At 41.1% G+C, this 24,613-nt stretch overlaps 2 protein-coding genes across 2 annotated transcripts; both read left to right on the top strand.

Annotated features, from left to right (window-relative positions):
- The first annotated feature begins 5,580 nt into the window (after window positions 1–5,580).
- Window positions 5,581–7,684, top strand: LOC130986543 (allene oxide synthase 1, chloroplastic). Its single transcript, XM_057909983.1, has one exon. The coding sequence runs from the start codon at window positions 5,848–5,850 to the stop codon at window positions 7,444–7,446; it is 1,599 nt and encodes a 532-aa protein (XP_057765966.1). The 5' UTR covers window positions 5,581–5,847; the 3' UTR covers window positions 7,447–7,684.
- A 9,858-nt stretch (window positions 7,685–17,542) lies between these two features.
- LOC130986542 (uncharacterized) lies at window positions 17,543–19,189 on the top strand. Its single transcript, XM_057909982.1, has 2 exons — window positions 17,543–18,763; window positions 19,084–19,189. Exons 1-2 carry the CDS (start codon window positions 17,638–17,640, stop codon window positions 19,116–19,118), a joined length of 1,161 nt encoding a protein of 386 aa, XP_057765965.1. The 5' UTR covers window positions 17,543–17,637; the 3' UTR covers window positions 19,119–19,189.
- The last annotated feature ends 5,424 nt before the right edge of the window (window positions 19,190–24,613 follow it).

Here is a 24,613-nt window from a genome sequence, read left to right as displayed (position 1 = left end):
CGCACCCACAAAAGAAACGACAAAAGTGGGTGGAATGACAGGAGGACCACTCACCAAACGCTCCAGGACAAACGTGAGTGGAAGGGAAAAGCAGCCGGCCCCTACCAGCATTATTACAAAACGATAAAGCAAGGGTCCAGCACCATGTGATGACACTAACTAGTGTCGGCAATTTTGGCCGACAAAAGAAGGTGGAGGTCACATTCAAGAGAGCTGGCCACGAAGAGAGAATCCGAGGCCAACAACCAAGCAATAATAGAGGGGATCAAACCTCTATATAAACTCAAGCTTTGGAGAGAAGAAGGCATCCGAAAATCACAACACATTTTCACAAGCACTCTCTCTCTTGAAAAATTATCTTTGTATTTTTTTTAATTCTTGTTTTCAAAGTTTTTCGTTTTAGTTTTAGTTTCCTTTTATTTTTATGTACACAAGTATTAGCTACTATGAGTAGCTAAACAAGTTAGTCTCCTCCCTTTGGGGAGAATTTTATGAAATAAATTAAGTATTTTATAATTCCTCTATAAACGCTTTGTTTTCGTCCAACTATTCCGGTTGAGTAAAAATATTTTCTTTTTATTTTCCAACAAAGTATTTAGTCGACACTTAGTGAAGGAGAAAGGTTGCAACCATCTCTTGCGAGTGCGTGGTTGGTGCGTGCCGGGTGGGCAGACGAGCCGTAAAACGCAATGGACTGACTCCTGAAGAAGACCAGTCGACAAAGGTATAATGTTGGTTTATATTTAAGAATTATTTTGAAGTGTTACGGAAGCATGTTGGGCCTGATTAATTTTTATTTGGAACTGTATTTGATGAATATGTAGAGGATTTGTTAAGGGGTAGTTTTGTCATTAATTATGAGTTGGATATGGTTGATTTATGTTTTGTGAAAGTGGGTATTTTTGATAAATAAGTTATGAAGGTGGGTATTTTAAATTTAGACCCTATATATAATATGCATGGGACAAAATGCATGCACGTAGCAATTTTTTTTAAGCCATGTAAATATATACATTAAATAATAATTGAAGGACATGTGGAGAAATTTTAAAAGCCAACTAATCAAACCTATAAATCTAGGCAAGCCTGCTAATGACTCAGCATATCTATAACTAAATTGGTATAAATAGGGGCTTGGCATGATTAAACGAAACACACACAAAAATGAAAATTGGCATACAAAATCGATTACTTACGGAGATACGGCGCGACTAAGACGTTGATTTTGATTTGAATTACTCAAGTTAATTTTCAAAGCTCAAATATTAGGTGTGGGATTTATTTAAGTACATGCTGTGGTTAATTGTTGTCCATTTTAATATTATGTGTTTACCATATATGAGTTACATTAAATTATATATCGCTAGGGGCCCGTTGAATGGGTCCAGGACGTCACAGTCCTTGGTATGCCACAATGCGATTTACATGTTAAAGTTATGGTTGCAACCAGTCGCCAGGGGCCGGCTGAATCGGTCCAGGACGGAAAGGTCCTTGGTATGCCACCGTGCAACTTTCAGTTACGAATGTTTGATCATATGTGATTCCATTTTATTAACGTCCCTAATCTAATTAAGGTGTTATTCTAAATTTTTAAATAAATATTTAATGCGGAAGTCTATATGTATATATGTGTACATATATATTCAAAAAAATAATTTAAATAATGTAAACCTTTAAGCGATATAAATCTTTAAAACACTTTTAAATAAATTTTAAAACACTTTTTAAAACGATTTTAAGAAAATACTAACTTTTAAATAATATACTCAAATACTAACTTTGATTTAAAGTCAACAATCAACACATTGTCCCAAATCATGACATAAACAAGCCATGAAGTTATTTAACTATTAATTCAATCATAATTTGAAATCAATTTAAAACACAAAACTTTACTAAGTAAAGCATTAGATGCTTAGATGCCATTGCAATTAAAATTAACCATTTGCGAAATGATTTGATGTGCCCATTCGACCCTCCACGCGTCTCCAACGTCAATTACCTGAAACTGTTAAATATGGGATGAGCATATGAAATATACTCAGTGTGGGAACATGCAATCATTGTCCACGTTAATAAAATGGTCAACATATACGCACTGCACTGTACTGATAATTGAATTTCGCACGGTGGCATACCAAGGACTTTAATGTCCTGGACCCATTGAGCGGGCCCCTGGCGAATAGGTTGCAACCCTAACTGTAACATGAAATCGCATTGTGGCATACCAAGGACGGTGAAGTCCTGGACCCATTGAGCGGGCCCCTAGCGATATAACTGAATTTACAACACACATGGCAAACACATATTATTAAAATGGACAATAAATAATCACGGCATGTATTTAAATAAATCCCACACTGAGTATACCCTGTATGCTCTTCCCATATTTAACATTTTCAGGTTTTAAAGGCCGGAGACGCGTGGAAGGTCGAATGGCGAATCAAATATTTTAAATTTAGTTTTCCTTAAAGATGTTATGTTGAGTAAAATGTTTTAAATAAAATATTTATTTCTTTATTTTCACATAAATATTTATTTATAGTCATGATTTTTCGCGTGCGTTTTCATTTAAAGTTAAATTGGATTTGGGTGTCACATATTTAATATGATATTGATATATATCAGATAAAAATTAAATAAGTCATATACCTAGCCTGTTATCACAAACTAAAGCTCAATACTTTATCTATATCAAATTAACTCATATAAGACCCAAATAAAATAAAATAAAATAAATAAATATTTATTATCAACCCAATAAAAAAATCTGATCTAGGCACAATTTCTGACTCCTGAAATCCCTTACACATAATCTCGAGAATAAAATATAAAGAGACTATTTTCTCGAATTTTAATAAATCATTAAATCACAAAATAGTAATAATAATAAAATGTGGGATGTTACACAGAACGCTTTTGGAAAGCACCCGCGGTCCGAGCCGCGGCCGCGGGCTTCCCTCCTCCGGCCGCGGTGGTTACCGCGACCGCGGGAAAAAGGCGGGCTTCCTCCCCTTGGTGGGCCCAGACGCGATGTTTAGTCTTTTAACACCTTTTCTCCCTCATTTTCACTATCATTTAACACACACACCAACTCCATCACTCCCAATCCTCCCCACACTGAACTCTAGCCTCATTTACTCTCTATCTCATTTATGTATCTCTTTATTTTTGGAATGTTGTTTGTGAACATGTTAGGCTAAAATCCCACATTGGTTTGGGGTAAGGCAAGTAGATTATATATGTAATGGATTGATTATTATGCTTAATATATGTCTTGCTTATTTTCTTGTCATTATCTTTTCAAGTCCTAGCATTCTTTTTTGTATGGATTGTTGGCCACTTTCTAAGCATTTTCTCATTTGTGATTTGAATCGGGAGAGGATACTCATAATAAATTAAGAGCTTGAAACATATCGACTCAATAAATCAAAAGGAGAGTTGGGTGAGAGTTTATTAATCCTTTGTGCTTTTGGGAGTTATAGGTTAGAAGTTGACCGGAGACGGCAACTATGACCCGTAATCTACTGTTTTAGTCGTTCGGAAGGGGGCTAAAACTAGTGGGGAAATCACTCTAGATAAATAGGAACGTCGAGACTAATATTGAGCTAATTTGAAGTCTAATTGCTAATCCATTGATGCCTAGTCCCCAAATCACCTTTATCACTTAATCAATCCACCTTGTTTGTTTGATTCAAATTGTCTTTGCACTTGTTATGTAATTAATTAGATAATTCAACCAATCATCTCATTGTTTAGTCTAAATAGCCCTAATACAGTGAATTAGGATAATCACTAGAATTAACTAATAATCCTTGTGGAATACGACCTTACTTCCCTATATTGCAACTACACCGTACACTTGCGGCGTAGCGAATAAATTGCGAACAGTATATTGAGTGGAATGAGATCTAGTGTCCCACAATTTTATGTGTGCCACTATGTCCCATTCTTATATATATTATTTTACAATTATTTTTATAAAAATAAAACTTAGTACTCCCTCCGTCCCAATATTCAAGTCCCGTATTCCTTTTTGGGCCGTCCCATGTAACAAGTCCCCTTTCCTTTTTTTGGCATTAATTAGGGGTTGATTAGTTGATTTAATTAAGTGTTAATACTTTCCACCCCCAATTTCACCCCCACCCACTTTGCTCCTTGTCTGGTTCTTTCTCTCCCTTCACCTAACACCACTTCCCCTTTCTCCTAGAAACCCTTAACTCCACCGGCGCCGCCTCCCTCATTTCCCCTCTCTCTCTCTTCGCCTTTTCTCTCTGAAACAAGGCTCGCCGCCGGCCTTCCTTCCCCTACGACCGCCGCCCGTCTTCCTTCCCCAATTCCAGAGCCGCCTCCGCCACCATCCTCCTGAGCCGCTTCCACCTTCCTCCTGCTCCGCCTCCACCATCCTCCTGCTCGCCCAAAACGATTAGGGCTCGCCTCCACCCTTTCAATTATTTTTGTTGTTTTAATTTCAGAAATTGAAAGATTTCCATTTTTTGATTTCTCTGTGGTGGTGTTTTGGTGTTCCGGCTCAGAAATTGAAATTAAGGCCCAGTGTTTTGGTGATTTCCGTTTTTTGATTTCCAGTGTTTTGGTGATTTCCGTTTTTTGATTTCAAGGCGCCTCCGTTTTTTTATTTTCGTTCACTGTTCTGGCGGTGGTGCGGTGGTGCACAGGCGGTGGTCCGGTGGTGCACAGGCGGTGGTGCACAGGCGGTGGTGCGGTGGTTCAGAAATTGTGGTGGTGCACAGGCGGTGGTGCGGCAGGGAGTAATTAAGTGGGAATAAGGGGACTTGATTTAACTCTTAATTTTAGTCTCCTAAATACCCGTGCCCAAAGAAAGGGGACTTCATTAACGGGACGGAGGGAGTATAATATTATGAATTATACTTAATTTTTATTTAAAAAAATAAACTTTTCTAAAAATAGTACTCCCTCCGTTCGCCAAGATTATGTAAAAATTACTATATCAGGTGTTTGTCAAAATTATGTCACTTTCCTTTTAAGGCAATGGTCTCACCATCCTCTTTAATAGTTTATCCTTACTAACACTCTTTATTTACAAAAATTCATCTCAAATTCAATCTCAACCACACATCTCATAAAGTGGTGGAATAATTTCTTCACTACATCAAAATCATCATCAATTTTATTAAATCTTGTGCCCAAGTAATTTTACATAATCTTGGCGGACGGAGGGAGTATATATCATAACTTTGAATGTATCAACTTGTTATTAGCTAATAAAATTGAAATTAAATAATAAAAAATAATTATATTGTCCTAATTTAATGAAATAAATTTTAGTTAATAATTATAATATTAAATTAAAATATAGTATAAACTTAAAACTGAAAAAAAAAATTAAAAATAAAACACGAGATGAGATATAATTTATAAAATACGGTGCACTGGATTTCATTCTATATCGAGATTGGCCATGAAAGATCCGCAACTTTAGCATTCCAAAGTAGCTACAGTTGTTTAAGGTCGGTCACCAATTGATTCCAGTACATCTAGTTACTTTTCAATTGTATGTCCAAAATAAAAATAAAAAGTTACTCCTTTTTATTTGTGACATTTCTAGGAAAGCGGAATTCACCATACTTTTCTTCATTCGTAACTTTCCTACTATTCAATATTGTATTGGTAGCATTGGACGGCGCCGGTAATAGAGTAGAAATTTTCCGACCCATGTTTTTTATACTTGATCGCAAAATCACATTAATAATTATTTTTATTTTTATTTTATTATGCCCTCCCGTGTTTATTTATACCTCCAGAATAGTCAACTAAATCAATCAAACTCATTTCGTAGCAGTCAAAATCCTCATAACTCACTCGGCAATGGCTGCTTCGCATTCTCTCTCATCTCTCTCTCCTCCCCACCTCCAATTCTCTTCCCAAACCTCTACAAGAAAGCTACCCGCTTTCTCAAAACCCTTGAGGCCTCAGCCGATCATCACCGCCACCATATCCGAGAGACCATACATTTCACAGCCACTTCCGCCGCCACTGACGGCGGCGACGCCCTCCACGCTACCCATCCGCAAAATCCCGGGAGATTACGGGCTTCCCTTGATCGGGCCATGGAAGGACCGAGAAGACTTCTTCTACAAGCAAGGGCGCGACGAATTCTTCAAATCGAGAATCAAGAAATACCAATCCACTGTGTTCCGAACCAACATGCCACCCGGCCCCTTCATCTCCTTCAACCCGAACGTCGTCGCCTTGCTCGACGGCAAGAGTTTTCCGGCGCTCTTCGACACCGATAAAGTCGAGAAGAAGGACCTCTTCACCGGCACCTACATGCCCTCCGTGGAGCTCACCGGCGGCTACCGCACCCTCTCCTTCCTCGACCCATCGGAGCCCAACCACGCCAAGCTCAAGAAGCTCATGTTCTTCATGCTCTCCCACCGCCGCGATCGCGTCATGCCGGAGTTCCACAGCAGTTACACCGAGCTGTTCGACAACTTAGAGAGAGAATTGGCCTCCAAGGGAAAAGCCGACTTCGGGCCGCCCAGCGATCAGGCGGCGTTCAATTTCTTGGCCCGCTCCTTCTTCGGAGTCGACCCGAGGGATACCAAACTCGGGGCGGACGGGCCGAAGCTCGTCACGAAATGGGTACTGTTTCAGCTGCATCCGCTGCTCACTCTGGGCCTGCCGCGGCCCGTTGAAGATGGGCTCTTACACAACTTCATGCTGCCGCCGACGTTGATCAAGAAGGATTATCAAAGGCTATACGACTTCTTCCTCGGCAACTCCGCCGCGCTCCTCGACCAAGCCGAGAAGCTGGGGCTCTCCCGCGACGAGGCCTGCCACAATCTGCTCTACACCACGTGCTTCAACTCCTTCGGCGGCATGAAGAAGCTCTTCCCCAACATGCTCAAGTGGGTCGCCCGCGCCGGGACCAGGCTCCACACGGATCTCGCCAGGGAGATCCGGGCGGCGATCGCGTCCCGCGGCGGCGGCGGCGTGACCATGGCGGCGATGGAGGGCATGCCGCTGATGAAGTCGGTGGTGTACGAGGCGCTGCGCGTGGAGCCGCCCGTGGCGTCGCAGTACGCCAAGGCGAAGCGCGACTTCGTGGTGGAGTCGCACGACGCGGCGTTCCGGATCAAGGAGGGGGAGATGCTGTTCGGCTTCCAGCCCTTCGCCACCAAGGACCCCAGGATATTCAGCCGGGCCGAGGAGTTCGTGCCGGACCGGTTCGTCGGCGAAGAAGGGGAGAGGCTCTTGAAGCACGTGGTCTGGTCCAACGGCCCGGAGAGCGGCCACGCCACCGTCAACAACAAGCAGTGCGCCGGGAAGGACTTTGTCGTGCTGGCGGCCAGGCTGCTGCTGGTGGAGCTCTTCCGCCGCTACGACTCATTTGATATTGAGGTTGCGGCATCGCCGTTGGGCTCCGACATCACATTGACGTCGTTAAAACGGGCAAGCTTTTAGATTGCGGGAGGGGTTGCTGAGGTTTTTGTCGGCAGTGGCGTGGCTGAGTTTGGATCGCCGGCGAAGTAGTGGTGGTAGGTGGAAAATTTTAATTATTTGTTTAGAGATATTAGTTGCCCATAGAGGATATAGTGCGTTTGTGCGGTTGTATATTTTGATATTTTAGTTGTATATGTTACCTTTTTCTTTTTGTGAATTTCTTCCCACAAATTTAATATAGAATTTATTTTTTTCTCAATCGAAATTATATCTCACTGGTTTTTTTCTTTCTTATAATACTACTATCTCTAAAATCTACTACCTCCCTCCGGTCTCCACCCTGCCGCAACTGAACTGACCAGTAGGCAGCAGTAAATTGCGGGAGTGCTTGCGCCACCACAATCGCATCGCCCCAACCTCCCCCATTGCTCTCAATCTCAGCCACCACTTCTTCAGCTATCGATGTTTGAATTCAAATTTTTTAATGCCGTGGATTCATGGTGTTTTTGCGTCCAGAGAAATTCCGTTTTCAATTTATGAGTTGCGAAAGTGAAATGTGAGGTTGGCCCATTTCTCATTCCTTCTCCCTTTTCTTTTCTTTTGGGTCTGGGCCAACTTCAGGGCCCAGAACCGAGCCCAATCTCTCATCCCAGCCCATTCCCTAACCCTAGCCCACTCACACCCCTGATATATCCCTCCGCGTCCCCACTCTCTCTCTCTCATTTCTCACCTGCGCCGCTCCATCTCTAACCCTAAATCCTCTCTCTCTCTGACTCCTCGTTTCCTCCCCTCTTCCACCGCCCTCCTACCTTGATTTCTCCAGCGCCTTCAATGGTGTCTCATCCCACCGTTGTCATTCCTTCCTTTATATCTCTGATGCTTTCTCATGCCGGGAATACGGATTATCAAGGATTGAAAGGCTCTGCTATTCCTTTGTGAGTAACTCCTCGATAATACGGGATTCCCTGACGTGGGTGGAGGTATCACCGGGTTTTCCTGATCATCGGAGCCCTGTTTGGTGGTTACCTGAGAAGATCTGAGCTGCCGGAGTTCTGACCTTGGCTCCTGCTGTTGGTGGCTCTGTTGAGATCTGTGAAGCTGCTCCATCGTCCTTACCTCGCCGTTGATCATTCAGCTGCCGGAAGGGTTGCTGAGTTTAAAGGGGAAAATCTGAGCCCCCTGTGTCCCGAAGGACACCTTTTCCCCTTCTCTGAACTTTTACTCATGTATTTCTGTTCTTTTCTTTCTAGTATCTTGTTACTCCTTGCTTGTCTATTTTGTGCAGATCTGACAGAGGGAAGGAGGAGCTGAGAAGAGAAGAACAGGAGGAGAAGAGTCAAGTGCCTGAGCACGAAGTGAGACGGACCGGAGGTTCGGGAAACAAGAGGAGTAACCCCGGCAAGGCGAAGATACCCAACAGTGGTATCAGAGCCACGGGGACCTTGCCGGGGCTCCCCCCGAACACATCCCTCTCACCCCGCCGCCCTTTGGCTGCGCCGACTCGCTCCCGACGAGCAAGGGTTGAGGTAGGTCCGGCTCTTCCTCCTGAAGAGTCCGGCTCTGGTAAAGCGGCTGTAACCTTAGCTCCTAGTTTTAGGCTTGGTCAAGGTGCTGCTTTTATTTTCTTTTTTTTGGTATCTTGCGATCCTGCTCTCTTGTTTGCTTCCGCTTGCTGTTTTTCCTCTGTCTGTGTTCTTGTGTTATCTCCTGTAACCTCAAGAGCATTCAAAAGCTCACCGTTGGTCTAAGCTTACGGTCCAGTCCGTCTGAATTCACTTTAAAGTGTCTTCTCGTGCGTGGTAGCCTGGATAGCTTGACTGATACGAGGCTTACAGTAGTACACCTGTAACTTTTGTTGTGTTTTGTGCTCTGTGTTTTTGTTTTGTTCTCTGAAAGATTGAATACCTTGAAAACTCTCTCAGATTGAGAGTTTCTGGACTCTGTTAAGTCCTGTTGGAACTTTTGGAGGGACCAGTGTGAATCCTTGCTCCACAGATTAATCTGTGCTGAGATCTGGGCTCTTCCCTGCTCCTGAACTCCATTAGTCTCCTCTTTAAGGTCCTGGTGACCTTTGCTGTGGTGTCTCTTGCTCTGTGCTTTTGTGTTCTTCTTTGCTTTCATCTGCATCAACATGAACAACATGCATGTAGTACCTTTTAATGGCAGAGATGACTTTCAAGATTGGAAAATCAAGATTGAGTGCATACTAGTTAAAGAAAAAGTTAAAAGGGCTATAACCACCAGGGTTAATGCAGCTATTACTGATGCTGCTTTACATGATATGAATGATAGTGCTAGGGCCACCATTTTGTTAAATTTGTGTAGCTCTGTGGTCAGAAAGGTGTCACATCATACTTGTGCTAAAGATTTGTGGGATGATTTAAATGCTATATATGCTGCTCCTTCTGAAGTGTCAACATGGTCTTTGCAAAACCAATTCATGTCTTTTCAAATGGATCCTTCTAAGGATGTAGATACCAACATGGAGAATTTTAATAAACTTTTGCATGACCTGAAACTTGCTGGAGATGATTCTATAGAGAAGTATGCCCCCCAAATTCTTTTAAACTCTATTTCTGAGCCTTTCTCTGAAGTAAAGTCAGCCCTGAAATATGGTGGTTCAAAAGTCACCTGTGATATGATCACCAATGGCCTTAAGTCTAAGGAGAGTGAACTGAAATTGACTAAGTCAAACCCCTTACATGGTGAAATCTTGTATGTTAACAAAAACCAAACTCAGAACCACAATAGAGGTCAGAACCAGGATAGGCCTAAGGATATGAGACCTTATAATCAGAATTCTGAGTATAGAGGTCAAAACCAGAACCAAAACTCTGATCAAAAGCCTAGGAAGGTCTGCTGGAACTGTGGAAAACCAGGTCATTTCATAAACAGATGTAAACTTCCTAAGCAGAAAAAGCAACCCACCCCTGAAGAGCCTAGTCAGAATGCCAATAATGTGTTTGAGGATGATTGTGTTTACATGATGCATGACCTTGATTTTCAGTTTATCAGTTACTCAAATGCTATTTCAAAAACTATGAGTTCCAGCGAATGGCTCATTGATTCTGGCTGTACTTTTCATGTTACTCCTCATGAGCACATGTTTCTTAACCTACAACCTGTCAAGTCTGGTCATGTAGCTCTAGCTGATGGTCAAAATTGTGAAATTATTGGAAAGGGTGATGTTTGTTTAAGATTTGAAAATGGAAAATATCTCACTTTGACTGATGTCAGATATGTTCCCAACTTGAAGTTCAGTTTGTTATCTGTGTCTCAAATTGCTGATAATAGGGTAACTGGATCTGTTGATCATCTGAGTTTTCAATTCAAGCAAGATTCTGAGCATGTCTTTTCTGCACTTAGGAAGGGAAATTTGTATGTTGTGCATGCTGAATCTGTGCCTTTACAAGTTGCTAATGTGGTTCATGATGATAAGTCTGCACTTTGGCATGCTAGACTAGGTCATATTAGCAATAAGGGCATGAATATCCTGAAAAAGACTGGAGTTTTTGGAAATGACAAGATTAACCCTGCATTCTAGGAAAACACCACAAATTTGCATTTCCCACATCTGTTCCCTATCCAAGAAAGCATGTTAGCACTGAAATCCTTGAATATTTGCATGCTGATGTCTGGGGCCCTGCAAAGGTGCCCACTCATGGTGGCAATGTGTATTTCTTGTCTGTGATAGATGACTTTTCTAGAAAAACTTGGGTGTAAACTTGGGTGTTTCTCATGAAGCATAAATCTGAGGTGTTTGATAAGTTGTCTAAATGGGCTGTGCAGATTCAAAACCAAACTAGGAAGAAGATTAAATGCATAAGAACTGACAATGGTCTTGAGTTTTGTAATCATTCCATGGATAGATGGTGTTCTGAGTTAGGCATCATTAGGCACAAGTCAGTCCCTTATACTCCACAGCAAAATGGAGTTGTTGAGAGAATGAATAGAACTCTTCTTGAGAGAGTTAGGAGTCTCCTCGTTGCTTCTGGTCTTTCAAAACATTTCTGGGGTGAAGCCCTTATGACTGCAGTCTATTTGATAAATAGATCTCCTTCTGTGCCTTTGCTTGGTAAGCTTCCTGAGTCTGTGTTTTGGGATAAACCTGTATGCATGAATAACTTGAGAGTTTTTGGTTGTGCTGCTTATGTGCATCAAAGTGTTGATAAACTGGAACCTAGGGCAAAGAAGTGTATCTTCTTAGGTTATCCTGAAGGTGTTAAGGGGTACAGGTTGTGGGATAGGTCTGTACCAGGTTTCAAAACTTGTATTAGCAGAGATGTCTCCTTTAATGAGCTGAGTTTTCCTTGTTTATTGAATTCCTCACAATCTGCTGCTCCAAGTGAGGTGGAGAACATAAATGCTTATGATGCTGCTAGGTATGAGTTCACGTTTACTCCTGTAATTCCTTTTGAGGTGGAACCTGAGCCCAATCCTGAACCTACTCCTCCCCTTGACCCAGTAATTCCTGAAACTATTGTGAATAACCATGATGTGCAAGAGCCTGCTCTAAATGATGTGCCTGTGAATGATAACTTGAATGATTATCAACTTACTAGAGATAGAGAGAGAAGGCATGTTAGACAGCCTGCTAGGTATGATGATTACAACATGTCCATGTATGCTTTCAATGTGTTTAACAATGTGGATCAAACTGAACCTTGTTCTTATTCTGAGGCTGTTAACTCTGATGAATCTGCTAAGTGGATTACTGCTATGGAATCTGAAATAAACTCTCTGCATAACAACAACACTTGGATTTTGGTTCCTAAACCTGCTGACTGCTCTATTGTTGAATGCAAATGGTTGTTTAAGATTAAAAATGAGGTGGAAAGTGTCAGGTATAAGGCTAGGCTTGTTGCCAAAGGTTTTACACAGAAAGAGGGCATTGATTACAATGAAATATTTGCTCCTGTTGTGAAATTTACTACTGTGCGCATCATGCTTGCTCTATGTGCTCATTTTAATTGGGAACTGAAACAAATGGATGTTACAACTGCTTTCTTGCATGGTGAGCTGGAAAATGATATTTATATGAAGCAGCCTGAGGGTTTTGTTGATAAAAACTTTCCTGATCATGTTTGCCTACTCAAAAAGTCTTTATATGGTCTAAAACAGTCACCTAGACAATGGAACTTGAAATTTGATCAATGCATGAAAAGCATGAATTTTGTTAGGAGCAGTTTTGATCATTGTTTGTATCACTTGAGTGGTAAGTCTCCTGTGTTCTTGCTTTTGTATGTTGATGACATGCTTATTCTTGGTCCTTGCTTGAAAACTATTCAGCATGTTCAAAAATGCCTTTGTGAAATGTTTGACATGAAAGATCTAGGTGATGCCAAGAAGATTCTAGGCATGAGCATAGAAAGAGATAGGGAAAACTGCACCCTTTTGCTGCATCAATCTGAATATGTGAATCAAGTCTTGCATAAGTTCAACATGTTTGATTGTAATCCTGTCAATGTGCCTCTTGGATCCCATTTTGAACTGAGTAAGAAGCAATGTCCTACCTCTGATTCTGATCTTGAAGAAATGAGAAACATACCTTATGCAAATGCTATAGGCTCTGTTATGTACTTGATGATAAGCACTAGACCTGATATTGCTTATGCTGTCTCATGCTTGAGTAGATACATGTCAAATCCTGGTCTCCCTCACTGGGAAGCTGTGAAATGGCTTTTCAGATACCTTAAGTCTACTATAAAACATGGTCTGCTTTTCTCTAAGTCTAAAAATGGTGTGAAATGTGTGGGTTATGTGGATTCTAATTTTGCTAATGATAGAGATAGTAGGAAGTCTTCCACCTCATATGTGTTCACTTTGTGTGATGCTTGTATTAGTTGGAAATCCCAGTTACAAGGCATTGTGGCCATCTCTACTACTGAATCTGAATATATAGCTGCTACTGAAGCTGTGAAAGAAGCAATATGGTTGAATGGTGTGCTTTCTGATATTAACTTTATTGATGACAAACCTGTGCTCTTCTCTGATAGTCAGTCTGCTATACAACTGTGCAAAAACCCTGTTTTTCATGATAGAACTAAACATATTGATGTCAAGTATCATTTCATCAGAGATGTTGTTGAAAGAGGTGATGTCATTCTAAACAAGATCCCTTCTCAGTTCAATCCTGCAGATATGGGCACTAAGTGCCTACCAGTTGCAAAGCTGGAATCTTGCAAAAGGACTTTGAACATTGGGCCTGGATGAAATCTCTGTGCTTTTGTGACAAGTTCAGCCTTTGTGGCTGCTTGTTGTCTGCTCTCTTCTGTTGTTGTTTGCTGCATGTGTTGAGTTTGTTGCTCTGCTCTGCCCTGTGTTTGCTTGCTCTGCATGTTTTCTTTTACTCTGTGTGTCTGGTTTGTTGAGAGTCCTGTTTTGTTCTCTTGTCTCTGTGTCTTGTTCTTTTCTTTTCTTTTGTGTGTGCATGCTGTATCTTCAATGATAACCTTTTTGGGGTTTGAGAAATGGTGATTACCCTGGGTTGGTCTCTGTGGTTTGAGATTGAGATAAATATGCTTAATGTTTTTCTCACCCTCTCTTGTCTTGACTTTGTGGCAGATAAGAGAAAAAATTAGGGCTGTGATGACAACTCCAACTCAATTGATGGCCCTTCCCTGGTGACAGAATGATCAATGTGCCAAAGGTGGATATGTGAGGTTGGCCCATTTCTCATTCCTTCTCCCTTTTCTTTTCTTTTAGGTCTGGGCCAACTTCAGGGCCCAGAACCGAGCCCAATCTCTCATCCCAGCCCATTCCCTAACCCTAGCCCACTCACACCCCTGATATATCCCTCCGCGTCCCCACTCTCTCTCTCTCATTTCTCACCTGCGCCGCTCCATCTCTAACCCTAAATCCTCTCTCTCTCTGACTCCTCGTTTCCTCCCCTCTTCCACCGCCCTCCTACCTTGATTTCTCCAGCGCCTTCAATGGTGTCTCATCCCACCGTTGTCATTCCTTCCTTTATATCTCTGATGCTTTCTCATGCCGGGAATACGGATTATCAAGGACTGAAAGGCTCTGCTATTCCTTTGTGAGTAACTCCTTGATAATACGGGATTCCCTGACGTGGGTGGAGGTATCACCGGGTTTTCCTGATCATCGGAGCCCTGTTTGGTGGTTACCTGAGAAGATCTGAGCTGCCGGAGTTCTGACCTTGGCTCCTGCTGTTGGTGGCTCTGTTGAGATCTGTGAAGCTGCTCCATCGTCCTTACCTCGCCGTTGATCATTCAGCTGCCGGAAGGGTTGCTGAGTTTAAAGGGGAAAATCTGAGCCCCCTGTGTCCCGAAGGACACCTTTTCCCCTTCTCTGAACTTTTACTCCTGTATTTCTGTTCTTTTCTTTCTAGTATCTTGTTACTCCTTGCTTGTCTATTTTGTGCAGATCTGACAGAGGGAAGGAGGAGCTGAGAAGAGAAGAACAGGAGGAGAAGAGTCAAGTGCCTGAGCACGAAGTGAGACGGACCGGAGGTTCGGGAAACAAGAGGAGTAACCCCGGCAAGGCGAAGATACCCAACATGAAAGACTAGGAGAACTAGAAAAAATTGACTATCTGAGTATTTAGAAATTGTAAATCAAGATTTGTGAGCTAAGATTTTCAATTGGACTTGGGCAGAAGTGATTATTAATTTAAGAATTTTTGAATTCTTTTCAATATTTGGATGTCACTCATTATAGTTTCACAACCTTGAATCCCAATTTATGGTATCATTCTTTGAAATTGTTGCAACATAGTAAATAATGCTTCTAAGGGAGATTTCCATCATTTGGTTATAGTTTTAGTGAAATGAGAGTAAATGAAGAATTAAAAAAAAAATTATTTGCACCAATGAGATTTAGTTCAAATGGGAAAGATGAGATAATGAAAGATTCTCATTTGCAAGAGTCTTAGGTTCAATTATGCCCGCGGATAACATTTTTTTCTAATTTATTCTGAGTGCCCAAAAGATACAAGTCATAAACAATGGCAAGGAAAGAGTATTATATAAATATTATCATCCAAAACCAAATGTATTGATGTGTTTTTTTTTACTTTTTTTTTTTTCTGACCAAAATAGTTTTCTAAATATGGCAATGTATGTCAACAGTCTACATAATGTTCCTGAATAGAAAAAAAAAAGTGGCCCATTTTATTATATATATACATGATGCATCTATGATCTATTGTCTACCGAGTACCGACCATCTTTGTTCTTGATAAAGAATGCCTAAACATTTCAAACTTTCGCCTAAAAAAAAAAAAAAAATGCCTATAACAAATTGTTATCAATACTGTTTCCGTAAGGTTGAATTGACTAATCGGTTTGACTGACCGGTTCCGTCTTTCTTTCTTTTTTAATTTAAAAGAAATGTTGATTTCTTTTCGGGAGTTTTTCTGAAATTGGTCAATCAAACGACTTTTAGTTTGAAAAATTACAATATCTTACTCCGATTAAAATTTACCGGATATCGGGGTACAAATATCCTACTCTGATTAAAAATTTACCGGATGTTGGGATCGAAATACACAAATTTATGAAGATTATTTGTGCATGTGATCTTTTTTTTTTTCAACAAAAATACTCAACTTCTAATATATTTTTTGATTTTGTGCAAGATTATTTTTTTCCAAATGGAAGAAAATTGACAATCAAATTCCAACAGTGGGCAAATTAATTATATGGAAAAACGATATAATATTGGAACACATGAAAGAATCATCATTTATAACTGAATTTCAGATCCATGAAGCAGCTTCAGGTGTGATCGACGAGTTCGATTACAGTCTTTAAAACGTGACAGTCCTCCTTGAATTATGTCGTCGCTATATGAATCCTTTCTCGACGAGCTTGACGGTACTTTTGAAATCTGACTGTTAATTTGATCGTGAATTCTTTCTTGAACTCGTTGTGAATTACCTCCAATTTGTCTTAATCTTTTACATTTTCTTAAAAAAAATCTATCTCAATTTTATGCCTATCATTTTAAATAGTATAGATTGAAGTTATTTTTTGTGGTTCACCTACGAGGCACAAGTCAATACTAGCTACTTTTTTTTTTTGAATTGTGATAGAATTAACGAAGGCAACTGATTTCCATCATAAAATTACAACGGAAATAATGACACACACACACACACTAATAAAATTTACATTTTTCACAATTAAGACAAAATTGGCATCGAATCTGCAACAAAAAAAAATTAATAACAAACTTAGCAACATATGTTCTGTCATTAAATTTTACTATAGATTAATTATGTTGTTAAAAATAAGAAATATTAATTAAATAAATAATTAAAATCTAACGATGAAATTATTACGTTGTTAAAAATACAAATATTGATTAATTAAATTAAAATCTAACAACAGAATTATTTCGTTGTTAAAATTGTGAAATATTAATTATTTAAATAATTTAAATTTAACTACGAAAATATTATATGTCTCAAGTTCGTCGTTAGTTTGATACGTATTGAATTAAAACCCTCACCCTCCTTTTCATTGTCGCGGCCCGTCCTAATAAAAATTTTGTCACAATTTAGCCTTATTCGGAGGAATTGTTGATGTTGACTTACTTTTTATTTATCAATTTTTTTGTTGAGGTTATTCGCATTTAATTTGTCGCTGGAGCTCTGACAAATAGCTGCTTCGTGAATTTGGTTCGCTTTTACTTCAATTTCTGAATTTGTCCGTTTTTACTTTTTTGTGTCATTTGTGTTGTTGGAAGATATATGGTGATTACATGTTCACCTTGACCTCACTTCTTGATGTTAACCTATAAATTAATGATACAAAGCCTTAAATAGACATAATCCACTGCATTCTTGATACTGAGGTGCTGATAAAATACGAACAACAAGTTCTCGATCATGGCAATCAAATGTCTAAAGAACCAAATTCATGATACATCACTTTCGATATCCCAATCCTAAATGCTAATGAAAAATATCTGTCAACTAGCATGAGTGTTGGAAATGTATCTTCACTGTGCATGGGTGCATGCACACACGATTGCTCCTTTCATTATCCTAGCTGGCTAGTTAGTTAGAATTTGCAGCTGTATTGCATGAGTGCATGAGTGTTTATATACCTCTTGCTGTACTCTTTTTTTTTATCAGAAGATAATGAGAGAAAAGTTTCTTTTCCACTTTTCGGTTCTAGCTTTTTCTTACTTTTCCAACATGGTATCCAGAGCATAAACCTTCCGCTGTTTTCCGATCTGTTTTCCGATGGCCCCTAAGCCGCAATTTCCTCCTGTTCCACCACATGAAGATCAGTCCAGCCCCTATTATTTGTCCAGCAGTGACAATCCTGGTGTGCAGCTGGTCACACAACAACTCAACGGATCCAATTATGTGAATTGGAATCGCTCCATGATGACGGCACTAATGGCGAAGAACAAACTTGCGTTTGTTGATGGTACCATCGATCGACCGCATCCGACTGAAGCGATCTATTCTCAGTGGCTCCGATGCAATAGCATGGTTGTTTCATGGTTGCGCAACTCTGTCGTGCCTGATATTAGCTCAAGTCTTATGTATCTCGATGATGCTTCTCTAATTTGGAACGATTTGAAAGATCGCTTTGCTCAAGGGAATGTTGCTCGAGTTTATCAACTCAAACAACAACTTCTCACCCTAAAGCAGGGGTCTGATGATGTAGGAGCTTACTATACCAAGCTCAGCATTCTCTGGGATGAATACAAGGATTTTCAGCCCTCACGTTGGTGCACTTGCGATACTTGTCGATGTCATAGCTCGCGCAAATGGTGTGAATTCCAGATGCAAGAGTGCTCAATGCAATTTCTCATTGGATTAAGTTCTGTTTATTCGCAGATTCGATCTCAGATTATCTCTTCTCTTCCTTTTCCTTCCTTGTCAAAGATTTTTGCATTGGTTCTTCAGGAAGAGAGGCAGAGGTCTATTGATTCTGTATCAACTCCAGCACCTCCTATTATCAGTGAAATGCTTGGATCTATAATTAATGCAGCAGGTATTGGTCGTGGCAAAGGAGGTAAGGGCAAGTTTCTTTGTACTAACTGTGGAAAAACTAACCATACAGTGGATAAGTGCTTTGAGATCATAGGCTATCCACCAGGATATGGCAAAGGCAAAGGGAAATCTACTGGTTTTTCTTCTAATGGTGCTCGATTTGTGAATCAGCTGAGTGCTGCTGATAATACACCTTCACATCAGAGCACTACTTTATCTACTGCAGATATGGCTCAGATGATATCCTATTTGCAAAGTCAGATGCAAGTAGCTGGATCTATGACTACTTCCGCTCCTACTATGAATGATGTGAAGACTCATGGTCATAACTCCACCTCTGCTGGTGCAAGTCCTCCATTCAGTGGTACGATTTCCAATCATCCTTTCATTTGCTCTATTTTTCAGCCTTCTGTATGGTTGCTTGATACAGGAGCAACACATCATGTGTGTAATGACCCTGCTCTCTTCACTAAAACATCCATATCCACAAATACTCATGTGAATCTTCCCAATGGTAGTAATGCTCCTGTCACTTGCATTGGCACCATTGTTCTTTCCTCTACACTTGAGCTTACTTCTGTACTTTGTGTACCTTCCTTTTCCTATAATCTGATCTCAGTAAGCTCACTCACATCTTCTACGCAATGTTCAGTAACTTTCACACCTGATACTTTTGTGATTCAGGGAGCTTCTCAGGGGATTGTGATTGGGAAGGGTAGCAGAGTGGGCAATCTCTATGTGTTAGATGCTTCTTCAGTTTCTGCAAATCCATCAGTCCATACTCCTTCTCCTCCAGTGTCCAATATGGTGTCAACTGATACATGGCATCAAAGATTAGGGCATTTATCTTTTAGTAAACTCCAGTTGTTGTCTAAAACTTTATCTCTTTCCAATTGTAAAAATACTCTTTGTGAGATTTGTCCATTGGCTAAACAAAAGCGTTTGTCATTCTCTGAATCTCAAACTGTAGCTCAGAATATTTTTGATTTGATCCACTGTGATATATGGGGACCATATCCAACACCCACTGTGCAAGGATATGTTTATTTTCTCACAATTGTTGATGATCATTCAAGATTTGTTTGGACCTTCTTAATGAAGCATAAATCTGATGTTAAAGAAATTCTCACCCAATTTTTCAATACCATACAAACTCAGTTTGGGAAGAGTATCAAAATTCTTAGATGTGATAATGGTCCAGAGTTCAATTTAGGAGAACTATATTCTAAATTTGGCACTCTCATTCATCATTCCTGTGTCTCCACTCCTCAGCAAAATGCTAGAGTGGAAAGAAAGCATCAACATCTCCTTAATGTAGCTAGGAGTCTGCTTTTCCAATCCCATTTACCTGTCACCTATTGGGGAGATTGTGTACACACTGCTTCTTATCTCATTAATAGAACACCATCTTCAGTTCTTCCACATAACACCACTCCTTTTGAAATGTTATTTGGGAAACAACCATCTTATTCACATTTAAGGGTTTTTGGGTGTTTGTGTTTTGTCTCCACTTTAGACAGACATAGGTCAAAGTTTTCACCTAGAGCTTCCAAGTGTCTGTTTCTGGGCTATCCACCTGGTTACAAGGGTTATAACGTGCTGAATTTAGATACTCAGCAAGTGAGCATTAGTAGGGATGTGATTTTTCATGAAAATACTTTTCCTTACTCTCATCTTCCCTCTTCATCTTTTCCTGAGCCACAATTCACTTTTCCTATAGAATCTGCTCTTCCAACTGCCACAACTACTGCTAATTCTGCTCCTACTTCATCTAGTCCTTCCATGGCCATTCCTATTTCTGTTCCTGCATCAGCAGCACCTCCTCCTTCTATTACTACAAAATCTGGCAGAACTAGCAAGGTTCCTGCTCATTTGTCAGATTATGTATGCAACTATATTACTTCTTCTCCTTATCCTCTCCATAAATACATCTCCTATTCTAGACTTTCCTCCTCTTACGATCGATTAATCTGCTCTCTCTCTGCCATTCCTGAACCTTTCTCCTATCATCAAGCTTCCTTGTATGCTGAATGGAGGAAAGCTATGCAGGCTGAGTTAGAGGCTCTTATTAAATCTGACACTTGGTATGTCACCTTATTACCTCCCGATAAGATTGCCATTGGATGCAAATGGGTTTTTCGCACTAAATTCTTTGCAGATGGATCTCTAGATCGGTATAAGGCAAGAATTGTTGCCAAAGGGTATACACAGCAGGCTGGTATTGATTATCTTGACACCTTCTCCCCAGTGGCAAAGTTGGTTACTGTCAAGATGATGCTTTCGTTAGCTGCTATTCATGATTGGTCCCTCACACATCTTGATATCAATAATGCGTTTCTTTATGGTGATTTGTCTGAGGATATTTACATGGAGCTTCCTCCAGGCCTCCTTGATTCAGAGGGGCAATCTTATCCTCCAGGATCAGTGTGTAAGCTCAAGAAGTCTTTATATGGCCTCAAGCAGGCCTCGAGGCAATGGTATATCAAATTTTCTGAGGCACTCAGTGATTTTGGATTAGTTCAGTCAGCTTGTGATCACTCATTCTTTTACAAGAAGGAAGGCTCAAAATTTTTGGGTCTTGTGGTTTATGTAGATGACATATTGATTACCAGCAATGATGATGACTTAGTCTCTTCTTTCAAGCAGTTTTTGGGTCAGACTTTTAAATACAAAGACTTGGGAAGACCTTCCTATTTCCTTGGTTTGGAAATAGCTCGCAATAATCAAGGCATTTATCTTTGCCAAAGGAAGTATGTATTAGACTTACTCAAAGATACTGGTTTAGTCAGTTGCAGACCTGCTTCTACTCCTATGGAGTCAGGTAAACATTTGACTTTAAATGAAGGAGCTCCTCTGTCAGATGCTTCTTCTTACAGAAGACTTATTGGAAGGCTCTTATATCTCAGCTTAACTCGACCTGATATCACATTTGCGGTTCATAATTTGAGCCAATTTGTCTCTAAGCCGTGTGAAGGTCACCTTACTGCAGCTGAACGTGTCTTGCGATACTTGAAGGGTAGCATTGGGCACAGTCTTTTCTTTGCCAAAGACTCTAATCTTAGCTTATCTGCCTTCTGTGATGCTGATTGGGCTTCATGCCCTACCACCAGAAAATCAGTTACTGGTTTTGCCGTTTTTCTTGGCTCTTCACTTGTTTCTTGGCGATCAAAGAAGCAAAGCACGATCTCTCGTTCTTCGGCTGAAGCAGAGTATCGCGCTATGGCACAAGTATGTTGTGAAGTCACTTGGATACGTAATCTTTTACTTGATTTTGGGATTCCGCAGAGTAAAGCCACACCGCTTTACTGTGACAATCAAGCTGCAGTATACATCTGCAACAATCCGGTTTTTCATGAAAGAACCAAGCACATCGAAATCGACTGCCACACTGTCCGTGAACGATTCCAGCAAGGTGTTGTGCAGCCACTACATGTGAAAAATACCTTGCAGCTTGCAGATGTTTTGACTAAGGCATTACCTGCTCCGGCCTTGCATAACATCATGAGCAAGATGGGCTTTTCCAGCATTTACGCTCCATCTTGAGGGGGCGTGTTGGAAATGTATCTTCACTGTGCATGGGTGCATGCACACACGATTGCTCCTTTCATTATCCTAGCTGGCTAGTTAGTTAGAATTTGCAGCTGTATTGCATGAGTGCATGAGTGTTTATATACCTCTTGCTGTACTCTTTTTTTTATCAGAAGATAATGAGAGAAAAGTTTCTTTTCCACTTTTCGGTTCTAGCTTTTTCTTACTTTTCCAACAGTAGCAGTAACAAATTAATCTAATAAGTCATGCACTAAAACATCTAACACATGCCGCAACAATCATTCACGATACAATATTGAAAAGAACCACATGACTTTGTCTCTTCAACAATGAAACCAGGATTTGAATGGTGCAACATGTAAAAATAGTTGGAGAGCACTTGAAAAGATTTTTTTGACGTCGCCATATAAGTCATGGCTAATCCTTTCCTTCCAACCAAAGTATTTTCAATTAAATTATACACATTTTATCCTTATGTCGAGCATTAGTACATTTTCTAAGAATGATCGAGCATTGGTGTATTTACTACTAAAGCTCGACTCTCACAGATGTTGAGCATTGTTGGGTATCTTCGCCTAGCCAGGGTTACACCTCTTGGTTCCCGAACCTCCTGTCTTCCCCACTCGTGCTCAAGCACTTGATCTTCCTCTGTTCTGAAGTATCGATCCCTCTGCTCACTTCGACTTCTCTGGCAGCGGGGACTTGACTTCTCTGGCAGCGGGGACTCGATTCCGCTGGCACCCGATCCCGCTGGCCTCGGTTCCTCTGCTCCTTCGATCTCGCTGCTTCTTCTTCACTTCTCTGCAGACTCGACTTCGCTGCTCGTCAGAGGATTCACGACTTCGCTGGTGCCTCGACTCCGCTGGCGCCTGGAGCTTCGATTCCTCTGCTCGTCTTCTTCACTTCTCTGCAACACACAAAGAAAGGCAGCAAGTAAAAGAGAAACAAAGTAATCCTGAAGGAAAGAGAGAAAGTAAGAAATTCAGAGGGAACTCAAGGTTTGGGAAAAATGTGTCATCGGGACACTTTGGCTCAGATTTTTCCCACAGTAGGCAACGGCTTCTTCCGGCAGCTCAATGATCACGGCTCAAGGGGAACAGGAGAAACAGATCAGCACCCCAATCTCGATTGCACAGCCACCAGCAGCAGGAATCCGATGGACAGGATTCCGATGGCTTGCACACTCACAAAGTATCACCAACCAGGAAACCGATGGACATGAATCCGGCGATACAAGCACTCAATCGAAGTGAAGTTCACACCCACAGTCACCAATCAGGAAACCACGAACAAGAATCACTTCAAGAATGAATAGCAGAGCCTTCTGAGTCAAACAGTGTGAAAACTTCCTTACGATTGAAAGACTTGCAGCAGGGATAAAAAGGAGTGGAGGTCATTGGGAAGGAGGGTGGAGCATTGAAGTCGGAGGTGAGAATCGAGGAGACGGGCGGCGAAAAAAGGTGGAGCGGCGCAGATGAGTGAGGATGAGGGGAGTTAATCTGAAGGGCAGTGGGCTTAGGGTTTGGGAATGGGCCGGTGGTGAAACATAAGAGGGTGGGTATCTAACTAATCGGTGAATTGTGAATAAATCGTGAGTTATACCTAGTTCTGATTGATCGGAGAAGACAAAGGAAGTAATCGGAATGCTAGAACGAGAGAAAAGCTGCTGTTGTATTGAGAGTAAAATATAGCGTAAGTTACAAAGGAGCACGTATGCCGATATTTATAGATTACATATAGAAGGTAAAATAGTAAAATCAGCACTGGAGCATGCGCCTTACGTGGTCGGGGGGGCATAACAGTAAAATCGCCTTCACGCGGGAGATTTCCCCGCGTCTCTGGTGATTCCTCTGGTGAAGGCCATTCCTCTGGCGAGAGCGGCCTCTCTGGCGAAGGTGGTTCCTCTGATAAAGGTGATTCCTCTGGCGAAGGTGGTTCCTCTGACGAGTGTGATTCCTCTGGCGAGTATGATTCCTCTGGCGAGTATGATTCCTCTGGCAGAAACCATCTCGCTGCTCCCCGTGATTCCCCTGGTAACGTCATTCCTCTGTTCCGCATATATTACTCCTCATCAGCTATTCCCCCCTCTGGTCTGACTAGTTCGCTCTGGAACGGTGCAACTAGTCAGAGTATTCGTCCGCGCGGATGACGTCATCAACATTAAATGCCTGCCCTTTCTACAGTGCTTTTCCGTATCCCCAGGTTACCTTTTTCAGCCCTCGCGTCCTTTCGCCTCCCAGCAGAAATCCTTGACCGTTGATTGCTTTCCGAACGCTACGTGTTGTTCATCCCGCATGTTGGTAGTTGCCCGCGTACACTTTACTTAGTCGATTTGAATTTTTTACTTCCCACTATTCATCTTCTCCAGTTTTTCCGAATTCCTTCGTCTGCGATTTTCGGCGAGCCTCTCCCTGTTCCGGCGTATTTCCTGCGACCCTTCCATTCCGGTATTTACTGTCGATCTTTCTTTGACTTAGGTAACTCGCGTATCCTCCTCTCCCGATATTTATGTTTAGTGTAAAGTGATTTTGAGATTTTTTGGTGCTCTGATTGAGCGTGAGAACCCTAGGACCATTTAGATTTTTTCGATAATGGCTTCCTCCTCCGCCCCTGTTGCCCAGCCTGACTTTTTCCCCTCCCCTTCTCCCTCTCCCGTACCCTCTCC

This window comes from Salvia miltiorrhiza, chromosome 5, assembly GCF_028751815.1.
Source record: "Salvia miltiorrhiza cultivar Shanhuang (shh) chromosome 5, IMPLAD_Smil_shh, whole genome shotgun sequence".
NCBI lineage: Eukaryota > Viridiplantae > Streptophyta > Magnoliopsida > Lamiales > Lamiaceae > Salvia > Salvia miltiorrhiza.
Note: the sequence above shows the minus strand (reverse complement) of the source record. Positions and strands in the feature narration are given on the sequence as shown.